Source organism: Hoplias malabaricus, chromosome 6 (genome assembly GCF_029633855.1).
Source record: "Hoplias malabaricus isolate fHopMal1 chromosome 6, fHopMal1.hap1, whole genome shotgun sequence".
NCBI classification, from domain to species: domain Eukaryota; kingdom Metazoa; phylum Chordata; class Actinopteri; order Characiformes; family Erythrinidae; genus Hoplias; species Hoplias malabaricus.
In genome coordinates this window covers 10,086,638-10,100,589 of record NC_089805.1, presented here as the reverse complement: position 1 = coordinate 10,100,589, position 13,952 = coordinate 10,086,638, and the positions used below count along the sequence as shown (strand labels likewise).

The 13,952-nt window shown below is 41.0% G+C and overlaps 1 protein-coding gene across 2 annotated transcripts in view; it reads right to left on the bottom strand.

Annotated features, from left to right (window-relative positions):
• The window catches only part of LOC136699185 (serine/threonine-protein phosphatase 6 regulatory ankyrin repeat subunit A), a 32,089-nt gene extending 19,530 nt beyond the window's left edge, over window positions 1-12,559 (bottom strand). The window contains exon 1 of one of the 2 annotated variants that reach the window (XM_066673676.1): window positions 12,310-12,559. In XM_066673676.1, the coding sequence (XP_066529773.1) occupies window positions 12,310-12,336 (27 nt within the window). In that variant the 5' untranslated portion in view covers window positions 12,337-12,559. Of the gene's footprint in view, window positions 1-4,093; window positions 4,238-12,309 lie in introns of those variants that run through there. The other variant, XM_066673674.1, reaches the window with a different exon arrangement.
• Between the last annotated feature and the right edge of the window lie 1,393 nt (window positions 12,560-13,952).

The following is a 13,952-nucleotide window of genomic DNA, read 5'->3' as shown; positions in this document are numbered from 1 at the left end:
GAAAGAGCACTGGAGCATCTGCACATGAGCTTGTGACCACCATGTCCTATATATATATCATCTAGCTTTTACTATGGGTTAATGCATTCTCCAAAATTCTCCAAATCTGCTCTGCTGCGTAAGTGATAACTGACATCCTAGTGCACAAAACACGTCTGTCAGCTGGGATCATACTACCTGTACATCAACACTGCATTAACCTGGCAAGCAGCTTTAAGCTACAGAGCAACAGGAGGCCATTCGAACAACAGCTGCGAGGCAGGAGTCAATTCAACAATCTCAGCACAACTCTGCTTAAGCTGGGCATATACTCTGCATGAGTTTCCCCAGACTTCACACACAATCCTTTCCACAAGCGCAAAGAAATTCCTTTGCCATTGAGACTGTCTTTATCCATGCACCACCTCAAACACACAGTCAGCAAAGTACTGCAAAGGCAGCAGCGACCTGACAACTGTTGTTAGCTATTAATTACCTGTGAAGGAAATTAGAATTAGATTAACACAGGCTCCTGAGGAATGCAACGAGCAAAAGCTTTAACAACAGATATTTCACATAGATTTATAATATTTGCTCATGATTTAATACTCTCATAAAACCATGAACCGATTTTTATATCACAATCCAAACAAATAAACTGCAATTTAAACACTATTTATTAAATTACGCTGCTGCTTATTAAGGACAAGTTAATGGGCTATAAAAAGCCCCAGACATTTCAGCCACTGATAAACAATTGCTGTGTTTGCTTTTCTTGAGGACTTGGCCAGCGAAGCACAAAGAGAACACACCAGGATGATGTGTTAGTGTATAACAGTGAAGGCCTGTCCATATATATTTGCCTACAGATTGACTTTGTGTATATTTATCATATATGTTAAAACCCTGTTGGGCAAATGTCAAAGACCACTAGTGCTGGGCGATATGAGCGCAAATCAATATCACGATTAACTGTACATTTTACCACGATTACGATTAATGAACGAATATTTTGTTTTTGTATTTTTGACCCTCACAGTTCAGTGACGAGGCTTGTGCTGTAGATTTTTTTTCTAATCTCGCTAGGAGCTTGTTCCTCTCTTGTTTCCTGAGCACTGTTTATATTTGGTGTATGATTGTGCTTTGGTCACTTTTTTTCCTCAGCGTTTAAATTTGACTTCTTTCTGTTCAGTGTCGTCTTAATTAAAGTCAAAACACAGCACGTCAAAACACAGCACGTCCAAACCACAGACACTGTGTTTTTCTTTGATACGAGCTGCTCAAGTCGCTCGGTCGGCCTCAGCTTTTAGGTTCTCCTCCGTGTGGTAGATAGAGACAGAATCATGTGACTACAGCTAGATAGTGTGGTTTTAAAAGGACAGTATATGAACACATAGTGGGGACATAACAGAATAAAAATAAGTGATATAGTCAAGATTATGTCGATTAGAAATTCTGAATGTCACTTTTGATAAACTGCCCACCCCTAAAGACCACCCACATTAAGTATGTTTCTGTGTAAGGAAAAAAACAAACAAACAAATAAACAAACTAACAAACAGGAAACATATTCATCAGAAATTTACACAGGGGCTTATAAGTAAATATAATAATATTTTAACATTATTTTTAGTAGGTAGTTTGAAGATATTTATGATTTTCTTGCAGACCCATAGCATTGAGTTGCCTTCATATTTTAGGTGCAGAACTGATGCAAGATTGGTGTTTGATACATTTAATAATGTTAAAACCTTGTTAATTTATCTAAGCTTTATGAGAAAGTGCATAAAAAAAAGAATATAGTGACCAGTGACATGACTTGAGTCCCTAACTTAGTGATTAGTGACTAGACTCTGGTGTTTATTCATTGCCCAGAAAGCATTATTATATATATAACGTTTAAGATGTTCCACCTCAGTCACTTATTCTAAACAGACTATGACTAAAACAGAGTGAGCAAAGTTGTGATAAACACGTATTGCATGTCATCTGCTAATAGTGTTAGCCCTTAAACACCACAAACACACATTTTCCCCCTAGGATATGGTTCATTTTTAACAGAGAAATCATGGTTTTCTGACTAATAAAAATGACTATGCACAAAAACAATGTACTACAATTTGAGATTCGCATCCCACTGACTCATGACTCGACTCAGACTTGCAAAATGCCCCTTGTGAACCTCTTGTGTTGACCATATGGTAGGAGTCAGAGAGAAGGAGGTGGCAAAACTAACACTGCTGAGACAAATGGAAACATGTCCAAAAAAACATCAATAAATGCCTCTGTTCAACCACATTCATAACTGCCGACCTTTCACAACATTACCAGAACATTTTGCAAATGTTGCATAAGCCACGTGTCGTAAAAGTAGCAAGAGTTCCAGAACAGAACAGAGGGGAAAGAGATCGTGCAGATCTACAGCCGGGCTTTACAACACCTCCGACGTCAACACCAACCCCCAGCTCAGGTGTCACGTCACTCACCAGACCTTTGAGCTTTATTGGACAGGGCATGAGCAACAGCTGCCCACAACATGGTTCCAGACACGAACACACACCTCACACTCCCTGCTAACACACCTACTCAGGTTTGATGTTGTCAGTCAAATCTTTTTGGGAATCCACTGGTTACAAGAAATGATGTGAATTCCAATTTGTTTCAGTCACTGCTCTTACTACACAATAAATACTGATACATATTTCTAACCTATGCCTAATGAAATGATCCAACTAATGGTTCTGTGTTGAACGTGTCTGTATTAAACGGTTTGAGACTGTAATTGCAGAACTGGCCACGCGCACACACACCTCTAAACTGATGAAGCTCCCTCCACTGCTGGCACAGTCTGATGCAATCCCTAACCTGTTCGGGACTAGGCGGAGCATCTCTGCGCACAGCTGTTTCATGTTTGTGAATTACAGAGGGCACAACGGTGGAAGGAATCATCGTAAAAGAAAGGAATCCTCGACCCACCTCTGCTGACTGACCCTGCTGGACTTAACTTTCTTCTTCTCCCAAACCAGCCACAATATTCTCATTTTAGACAAGAATAATTTTTACGTTTCCCTGATCATCGTTAGCCAATGCACGCAAACATCTCCTGTATTTTTTAATGAACACACAGACCTTGCAAACATTGTGTGGTTTCCTACTCTTTACAGAGTTCACAAATATTACAGCTATTAGTAATGCTAAGGGATACATAGAGAACTCAAGGATTTAAAGGATTTTACATTTTCATGAAGAGATCAATCTCAATGAAAAGCCCAAAACAACAAAACAATGACTTAATCAAAACACCTACCGAACATTAAATGTGTTGTATATCATTTGGTGTCCACAATAAGGTTAAGAGTCAAAATTACTGCAGTCATTTAATGGGTATTAAATGCATACCCATTAACGCATGTATTGTCTGCAGTTTGCAGTGAGAAAAGCTGCAAATAATTAATTTATTTTGCTGCAAATATTTACACTGCAAATAAAAGTCTACCAAACTTTCATTACTGTGAAAAGCACATTTTGAATTAAATTTTCAATATTTTATTTATTGAATAGGTCTTGGTTCCACAGAGCTGTAACTGTATAAGGAATGTTCTCAAATAAACACGATTTCACTGGCTACCAGTGGTTACCTCCAACAAAACAAACCCTAAAATCACTATCTTTGGTATTTAAGAGTGACTTTAGGGAACAGAGAACAGTCAACAGAGCATTAACATATGCTTAAATTTACCCTCGTCTCCTTGTTGCCCACATTACTCTGATTGGACGAATTCAGGTACATAGTTTTGTTCAATGACAGCAGTTTTAATAAATGATGGGGATTTTAAGAAAGAGAAGAGAGCAAGGGGCATTTGGTATAAATCATCAAAGTTTTAAAGTATTAACTTCTGAATGAGCAGTGAAAAAAAAAATAACCTCAGCAACACTGAGCCAAACAAATAAAACCAACAGCTCACAAATTGTACACACGTTAAAATGCCGGTAACCAAAAGGCACAAAGGTGTTGAAAGAGGATGCAAACACCAAAAAGAGGGAATCCAAGAAAAGGTATTGAGGGAACCCGGTTTGTATGATGCTATGCAAATCAGTACTGTTTCTTCCTCACCTTCTCTTCCTGAGTGTCGGGAAGGGGAGCTGAATGCTGGGAATCGCGGTCCTGTGTGATTTTGGAATGCAGAGGGGAGGGCTCGTCGTCCTCCACCTCCTCCAGGACAACGATGCACACGCGGCTCATTCGCTCCGACCTCATAGGTGCTCCCGAAATCACGACCCCCACCCCCCTCCACGTGCACACTCAACCGCAAAAAACAGACAAAAATCAGAATAGAAAAATCCAAGACCCCCCAAAAAGAATACAAACCAACCAAAAGCACCCAAATTCAGGTCACTCCAACATTCATACAGTCATCCGGTCGAGTAGAGGTGACAATCCGGCCTTGTACCGACTTTGTCCTTCACAGACCAGAGGGGCTACAGATCCTTCTCCATCTCTAGCGGTGCATAGCGCAGAGAGCTGGGAATTCCTCACTTCCACAGCAGCCAATGCCAGAGCTGCAGTGATGCAGCCCGCCTAAAGGACATGACAAACCCCTTGCCTCGTTCCTCGCACATCCGCGATCATAAAAGAGCCGGCTTGCTCAGAGAGGCAGTGCTGGGGCTTGCTGGTGCACGATTATCAAGAACAATGCTCTGAGCCGTGGCTCTCTGCCTCCTCGCTCCCTTCTCTCCCTTCCATTCACGCAGCATGGCAGCCTGCTGAAAACAGCGCTTTTTCAGCCTCGGCCAATAGTGCCGGCCTCCGCTGCAATTCTAATCCTCCAGTGTACCAGAGCACAGACAGGGGTGGGGGGAGGGGGGGAGGGGCAGGATGACTGAAAGAGAGAGAATGAAATAGAGAGCAGAGGGAGATGGTAGAGTAAAGAAGAAAGAGCAAAAGAGGGAAAAAAAATGAATGAGATCAAAATAGAGAGAAGAAAGAGACAGAGAGGGGAGGTCTCTGTACCTCCTGTTATTTATTACTGAAATGCATGAGCTGTGGTTATAAGCACCAATGGCAGCATGGGTACTGAAACCTGATATATACATATATAGTGAGTGAGAGAGAGAGAGAGAGAGAGAGAGAGAGAGAGAGAGAGAGAGAGAGAGAGAGAGAGAGAGAGGCATTTGAAGGTAAAGGAGATACAGAGGACTCTGTGTGGCTCTGATTTTCCAGCGTCAGGATCATGAAGGGACTGACAGTACAGGGTCATTGTGTTTCTCTTTAGCTCTATCTGTAGATCACTCAGATTTTCTTGCTGCTCTTGTGTCCTGCAGAGCTATGGCTATATGCGGGACACAGCTCTGCCCTCAGGGAAAACTCTGACCCAAATCAATCCCATTCATTATCAACATACATGCATAAATACATAAGAGTTATGGATCCAAAACTGCAATGATTCAATGTGATGCATCAGTCTCTGAGAGGTCGAATGAACTGCATCAATAATGGAACCCCAACCCTAATCTTCTTATGGCGCTCTTCCACTGCATTGCACCTTAACTACTCTACTCAGTTTTTATTGCTTTTCCAGTAGGTACATTATTATACATATAACTGGAACTGTGTTCTTTTCTAGTACCTGCTCTCTCTTGGTTCCAACAGGCTGAAAAGAGACTAAACCATGATGTGTAATTCTTAAGAGAGCGCAGAATGTCCAGAGAGATTTGTCACTCTATATGATGCAACGCAGACATCCAGCACCAACTCTCCATCTGTAAAAATGCAGCTGAGATCACATTTGTTTTTATCCGACTCAAGACGGCAGCTCGTAAAATTACACAGCAGTCTTTTGGATAGGTTCAAACGCTCCTTGGATCAGTGGCCGACGGAATCCAGCGAGAGTTGGACAGTACCCCAAGGAAGGAACAAACTCTACTGATCTGTCAGAGTCAAGTAGAAATGAGTAGTGTAGGTAACATGCAGTGAAAAAAGCATGTTTAACAGAGGTGTGTTATGAGAAATATCATAATATTTGATTATTCCAGAAACATCTCAAATATATTTCCACTGAAAAGAAAAATCCTGAAGTGAAAGACATAGTACATCAAATTTTTTTTAAGTCATTAACTCAAAAATATATTAAGGAATTGTTCTGAGGAGCTGGTCAGTGAATCACAACTTAAAGGCTAAGCACCAGCTCTATGAAAGTGTCAAACAAATAAATACAGTGGAATTTGAGTTCCTAACTTGTGTTTATTGATAGTCAGAAAACATGTTATTTCTTAGTAATTCAAGGAATAAGGTTTAAAAGTCTGTTGGTCGCTTTTCCAACAATATGGGCATGTAAGGACACCAACGAAAGGTGTTCAAGAGCCTCTGTAACATGGAGGTAAACAGGGTAAGGACACTTACTTCGCCTGTTTTAGTTGGTGTTAGTTAACGTTAGCGTGACTTGCTAAACTCGGTGGCTCAGATTATACTCGGCTACGTAGCTGCATTACGGAGGTTTATAGTGTCGGATGAATTCAAGTTCGACTTTGATCACATTTACAAGAATAAATAATAATGTTGGTTATTTAGCTAGCTAGATACTGTCATAACAGTCAGTCATAACGGTGTTTTACCGTAGCATTGTTCAGCTGTTGTCCACCAGTGACGTCACGGCTGTGTTCAAGAATTTCTGTAGCGAGCTCGGGTTTTTCCGTCAATTTAATAAAATTGTCCGTTTTAAAGCAAATGAAGCATGCTATTTTCATTTTAATTCATACTTATATATGTCAGTAACTAAAACAATGTGAAATATTCATGGAGGTCCATTAAGTGGTGCTTAGCCTTTAACAAACACTACAAAACCGGTTATTGTACATGTGTACGACAGCTTTCTGTGCTTTACATAAAAGAGGAAAGGGCAGTGGTTGTTAGCACAGACACACTTTCTCTGGACTTCTAGAGGCTCCGCACTGTGTCTGTTGAATCACTTTCAGCTTAACGGCTCATAGTAACAAGTGCTCATACGCACTTATGCATGCATATACACGCACACTAGAGCGCAGCAAGAATTCCACTGCATTTCTCGCCTTTGAGATGATCCTTCTTCCACCATACAAACTGACAAGAGCAAGGTCAGGGGCAGAAAACTGCTCCCATGGGTTTCTCTGATGTCTGGATAAACAACAACTCACTCATGAAATGTAGAACACTGCGGGAGCAGGGCAAATGTGGGGCACAACTTATAGAAACATATTAATATTAATCTCGCATATCCAAGAGGAGATGAGACATTTCCATTTAAGCTCAGGCTGGAACAAATCAAACAGCTCCATTTCTTTTTCACATTAATATGACTATGAGTTCGAACATATAATTCTCCTCAAAGTGAGGTACTCAACAGGAGGCTGAAATTGCACACGTCCAACGGGAGGTTTTTGCTAGCCCTCGCCTTCCCTGCTCGATAGGATCATGTGATGAGGAGACGTAACCACTCGGATATATTGTGAAATCTAAATGTGAAACGTTTTGTTTGGGAAAATAAGACTTTTGGGTATGTACTAACCGTTCTCCAAAATAACACTGAACCATGGCGACATCTGATACGTGCTATTTTATAACTCACTAATCACTTCATAAAGCACTGAATCAAATCATCATGAGGTATACTCCTGCTAGCAATTGAGTTTCACAGTCTGTGAACCAATCTGATTTGTTTGTAGTATCAGAGATTCATTTTCCGACGTTTCAAAGCCGGTCCACTGCATACGAAGCTAACTACTCACATATGAGAGCCCAAGAGAGCCTGGAGGAACGTTCTAGCCTCACCACAATCCTCCATTAACTCAACTGGCTCGTTCCCACACGAACACAGCAAGGCAGCTCCTCAGAAGAGCTCAACCAAAGCAGTCCTGAGCGTGTGCGAGGCCAAGAGTCTATGAACGTTCGGCCCGATCGAGGGATAATTATGGTTATTGCAATAATTGCAAAGCACAGCTCGGAACACTGAAATATAACCCACAGCGTAAGCACAGCTTATGACTAATCAGACTGCGCTGATACGACAGCAGCAATTCCCCTCACAAAGCACTCATAAATCTCAGAGCACTTTCTATCCCACTTTCATCACGGCTCCTCTTCCTTCAGAAGTTGCTGACTGGCTGCCGAGCTGACTGATGTCGTAACTCTCGCTAATGTGAAGAAAGAGTGGCTCTAGGCGATTCCATGCAGCTGCTTCTTCGCTGTTATCCAAGAATACTGTAGATTAAAGAATATACTCCGTTTTAAAATGATGATCACAAATCCAAGGGTCTAAACTAAAAACGTAGCTGAAGACAGAGCGGCAGAACTTCTTTACACAACACAACAACGAGTCTCAAACTAACTGCACCCAGGCGAAATAACAGAAGAGGTTAAGAAACATCCGTCAACCCCCATCTGAAAAATAATCCAATTCCATTGCAAATCTATGTAGAAAACTTAATGGAAAAATAGCAAGCTTGACTGAGACAAACGCTTACAAAACAATCCCTGTTTCACAAATGAGTCATGTCTTCTAAACTCACTATTCGAAGTAGGCCAGAGGACGTTTCAGATACAAATTAGTCAATGTAACTTTACAGAGCCGAGCCAAAACCAACGGGAAAATGCTGGAGTGTACTACATTCAAAATGAGCCCACTATAAGGTCATTGCCTTGAATTAGATTACTGTAGTTATTTCCTTCTTAGCCTTTCATGATAACAAACCTCCTAAGAAAAATTCCCATTGCTTGGACACAGTTCATTTCCTTTTCTTTTCCTCTCATCTCGACCAAAGAGAAACAAACATCAGAAAGGTCACTTCTTAACGGGGTCTATTGTGAAGGACACAATACAGCAGAAATGTCATCTCTTTCCAAAAGTTCAGTCTCATTATCTAAAAAAGAAAGAACCATAGAAGAGGTGAGGAACAGCAAAAAGAGAGAGATTTACTGGCATTTAAACCTGACTGAGAACTGTTACAAAAGTACCAAAACGTCCTGAATTTACTCACTACACACTAAAAATATGTAATAAAGAAATAAATACATATTTCAGAGTGCAAATGCAGTCACTAGGGTGCTATCTCCAGGGGCATGTGCATTTAGATAGAGGATTTATCTCTTACATAATCCACTGCGGTTGTGTTTTTGAGCAGTACTGACTCCATAAACCTCCCATTTACTTTTTTACTGTTAAAAGTAGTTCAAACGTGCCCCTTTCCCTGAAATTTCCAGATGTATTATTTGATTAATATCAAAAATATAGATTAAATATGACTGAAATGGCCTAATATTTACATAGTGTGTACCTTGGAGGACTCACAGTTGGCCTTTTCTCTGAGTTTCTTGTGCTTTACATCACAAAATACTGCCAAAATATTGCCAATACTGAAATCCATAAGAGCTGGGCCTGTCTCATCCCACTCTGATTCCAAAGCGTTTGCAAACATCCGGATCCAGCTCCGTGTTGTTTTGGCTTTCCATGTTGTCAGGCACCCTCTAGAGGAGAGACATCACACTGCCTCAGAGGATGAAATTCTGTAATCTCAACCACTTCAAAAGGTGGCCCCCTACTTTCACTTTCCGCAAAAGCAATTAGAGTTAGGATCATCTTACTATTTGCGGGGTCTGAGGAAGTGATACCTGCCTGTGATATCACACCCTGGTTGGTCTTTGCGCTATTAGACCTCAACGACGCTTGATATCTAAACCCATTCATTCTGAAACCGTTAACGGAGATTACAGAACTCAAATTAGGATTAAATGACCAAAGATCGTGACCTTTTCCAAAACACGGCAGTTGATGTGCTGAAGAAAAGCACTTTTATTTATCCCCCCGGGTCATAAAATGCATTATAATTTATTACATACACACCAGTACCCCTGCCACACACACGTACAGACGGATGTGCGCCTGCTGCCTCTCCAAACTGAGCTGCTATTTTAGTTGTCGTTCTCTTTGTCCACATTTCAATCAGCAAGCAAACAATGGCTGAGACAGCATAATCGGAACGGCTCTTCCTGTGTCAAGCCGATGCAGCAGCCAGCTGTCCTTACATGGCCACGCAGCAGTGTGAGGGCTCATGTTGCAGGCACGAGCCTCTAAAGACTGTCCACATGCTAGAGCTCAAAGTGAATCTGCTTTTTTTTTCTGGTACAAAGAGAAACTTAAATCATTATAGTCCATATGCAGGCACAAAGGAAACGATAGACAGCCTATATGTATACATTTGTGGGGGTTGCATGCCTGTATGAAGGTGGACTATAATTCTACTGGCCTCTGCCAAGTCTATCGAGTTTCCCCTCGCCATATCTGCCACTCGTTTCCAAAGAACAGCGTGGGCTGAAATAGCCCTTCCTCTTCTCAGCGGTACATCGCTATCAGACCAGTCGGACCAGTAGCATGATCAATTCTGTTGGCGAGGAACAACAACAAATACAAAGAGGCAAAATGCAACTGAAAGCCAAATGCCACATGGGGACACTGAAAATGCCAGACATGTAAAATTGTGAGCTGTCAGTCATGGACTTGTTTGCTGTGATAATCTACACAGCGGCTAAGCAGGCGTTTTCTGAAGAGCCAGCCAAAACAACAGCAGGACGACCACCTGCCGTGAGCTGGTGCCAATCAGAGCCAAAGAATACAGTCAAAATCTTAGACACCCGCTCATCCATCGTTTCCTTTTTTTAAAGTATTTAACGTTTTTTAAATTAAGCATATTCATGGACAGGCTGGGATCACCATCGCTGCAGTAGCAGACTCTACTATGGAAAGACGAACACAAATAAGCCAAGTGAAGAAAAAGCTAAAGACTGTTTGTAGTTCATGGCTTAATAAACCCTTCCCTGTGTCTGGTAAATTTGCTGGTTGCTTAGGACCACTACACTAACGTATCATAAAGAGCTACATCCATCACTACAGAGAACGCACCTTCATTACAACACATAATTAAAATACCCCCCCTCCAGTCATTAATTAAACCCCAATAAGTTCATCTCTACCTGGAGAGGGTCTTTAAACATATCTTTAAATAATTCTTTTGACAGCTCAGTAAATGTAAAAGAGAATATGTAGAGTCATAATGCTCGTAAGATATCATATATAAGTGACCACAGTCAATTCGGTGGGTCATTTAATAGCCTTAATGCTATTATACAACTGTTATTACACCAACAGACGTAGTATTACCCCCAGAGTTGCTGTTTGAAAAGTGGTTGAAAGCAGCAAAATAAAAAATGCTGTCAGTCCCATGCTGATAATTTATTATGGGATGCCACAGCAAAATACCATGCTTAGAATACCATAGCAACTGCCCTAGCAATCACCTGGAATACCACAGCACCCATTTAGCAAGAATTTAGCAACCTCATAATGCATATTAAATATGATTTGACCACCACAGCAATCTCTAGGAATACCATGGAACTGGCTTAAACCACGTTTGAAACTTTCCTAGCAAGCACCTGGAACCCCATAGCTACCACATAAAATACCTTAGCAACTGCCCTAGCAACCACCTGTCATATCATAGCACCCACTTAGAAAGGCCTTAGAAACCACCTGAAGCATTCATATGAAAGCACATGAAGTCACATATCAGTGCCCACCATAGCACCTGGAACACTTTGTTAACCTCCTAAAATACCATAATAAACGCCTTAGCAACCACTGGAGGTGCCATAGCAACTATCACAAAACTCCTTAGCCTCATCATAGCACCCACTTCGTACTCACCTGGAATACCATAGCACTCACTTAAAAAAAACCCTTATGTAGTGGCCACAAAACCACAGCCTACACACTGCCCGAAGCACTTTAGCTATGTAATTACTCTGTTACTTCAACAGGAAATACATTTTACTAGTTGAGATTCTTATTTTTTATATTAAATAATAGGCAACAAAATCGTATCTTAAATGCATTTTTTTCTAATGGAGCGCAGTCATTTTCTGAATACAATTTAGCAAAACAAAAGCCTGTTTCTATCAGAATTATGCAATGTAATAATGCACTGGTGTTATCTGTAAATGTGAAGTGGAGCCCGTTGCTGCAGAGTGCACAGCGCCTCGGAGGGAGTTAAAAATACTGTCACATGCTAAGCCCTGGGAGCTCGCCAGCTTTTCCAAAGCAACACGTCTCTGGTGTGTGTGAATGTGGACTGACACCTGTAAAAGCCCGGCTCTGGCCCCCGCGGAAGATCAGGGTCTTTAGGGGGGACTAGAAGAGAGATGCGTGGGCTTCTCCGCGATGAGTCTGGGTCTAACTAAGCGCTGGGTAACCAGACGGAGGCTTTAACAGCTAGCAGAGAGCTAAGTGTTGAACGTGTTGTTACCTGCTCTCGGATCTTGAGAAGCACCATGTTTCTGGCTCTCCGCTCGCTTTCATGCAGGTTATTTCACCCCCGCGGGTCCCCCTCCGTCTCCTCTCCTCCGAGCGGACGGCCGAGACACGCCCGGACGCCGTGGGGTGATGTTTTTTCGGCTTGACTTCTGCTCTCTCTCCGCTCTCAGATCCGCTCTGGAACAGCGGACTCCAACAACATTACCGCCGCCGCGCGTCCAGCACAGAGGACGCGGCTGATTGGCGGACAGAGGCAGTAAGCTCGGCGCTGATTGGTTAATGTTATATTTCTGCGCTGGAGAAGTAGGTGTAAGCAGTATGATGAAAAAGTTCAACATCACGATACTCGATATTTTTCACCATACTCGATATTAATCATTTTTTAAATTAAAATTAGAGCAATAATTGTACATACTATAAAATATTATCAAAAAATAAAGAGCTTTAAAACTGTATAATTATTATCGTTATTATACCCACAGATGCTGATGATGAATATTATTCATACATTAATTCATTCATCTCCTTCAAAAACCTCATCCTGACCAATCCATCACAGAGCATCATGCACTTACTCACTCACGGTTCTGGATTGTGAGAAGAAACCAGACTATCTGCATATTATAATATGTAAAAATATCTAATCATAATCATATTCTTAAGATTTTTTTCTACTGTGTCCAAGAATGCAAGACTCTATTTTTACAATCATATAAACCTAACATAAAAATGATCAGTACTTCCCTGTACTATCTAAAAATAACAGATACATAGAAGTTTATTCATTATTTTTATACTTCGCCCAAGCAGCATTTCACAGGCTGCAAATACTTCCAAGTTGATATTTCTGAGGGAGTACTTGAATGTACTTAAAATTCTCATAAACACTCAACATAACCCTTAAACACCTGGTCTTCAGGACTGATTGATGTGGCAGCTTGTCCCCCTGGGAAACAGAGACTGGAGACATCTGCCAAAGGACAACAGATGACCTTTAGCGCAAATAAAGACGCCAGGGTATTAATGACAAGATGACACATGTAAAAAGATCACCCTGCATTAACCTCCTATGAATGGTGTTTACAAATAAATTTTAGACAAAAATCATATCTCAGAAACCTTCCTAAAACAATGTGTCTGCGATTAGGCCGTGTGTTCATAACCATTTCTTGTAATAAGGTTCTGCGAAGGAGCTTCTAGGGGCATTAAACTCACCAGACATCTGGTTACTATCAGCAATCACAGCAAACAATTCTGATTTAATATGTTTCTCTGAAAATGAGCATTTCTAGAACAATCTCACTGAATTTATTTACATAAACACTTAATTTTTTCAGAAATTATTAAACATTTGTTGACCTCGACTTTAAAGGCAAGTGTTCAAGCGCCCCCTTGTGGTAAATTGAATATTTGGCCTATTGCACTGTAATAAAGTCTTTTTAACCACTCTCTAGTTCAGTTTGAAGAGAAATGACAATATACCATCAGTTACTGTAGTGAGAAATTAACTGTTTAGTAACTGTTTCACTGTCAGATAAATGTTAAGTAGTGTGAAGCTCTACCTTCTTAAAACTGGTGTATACAGGTGTAAACACACACGCTCAGTGTAACCGGGGCCAGAGGGAGTTAGAAGAA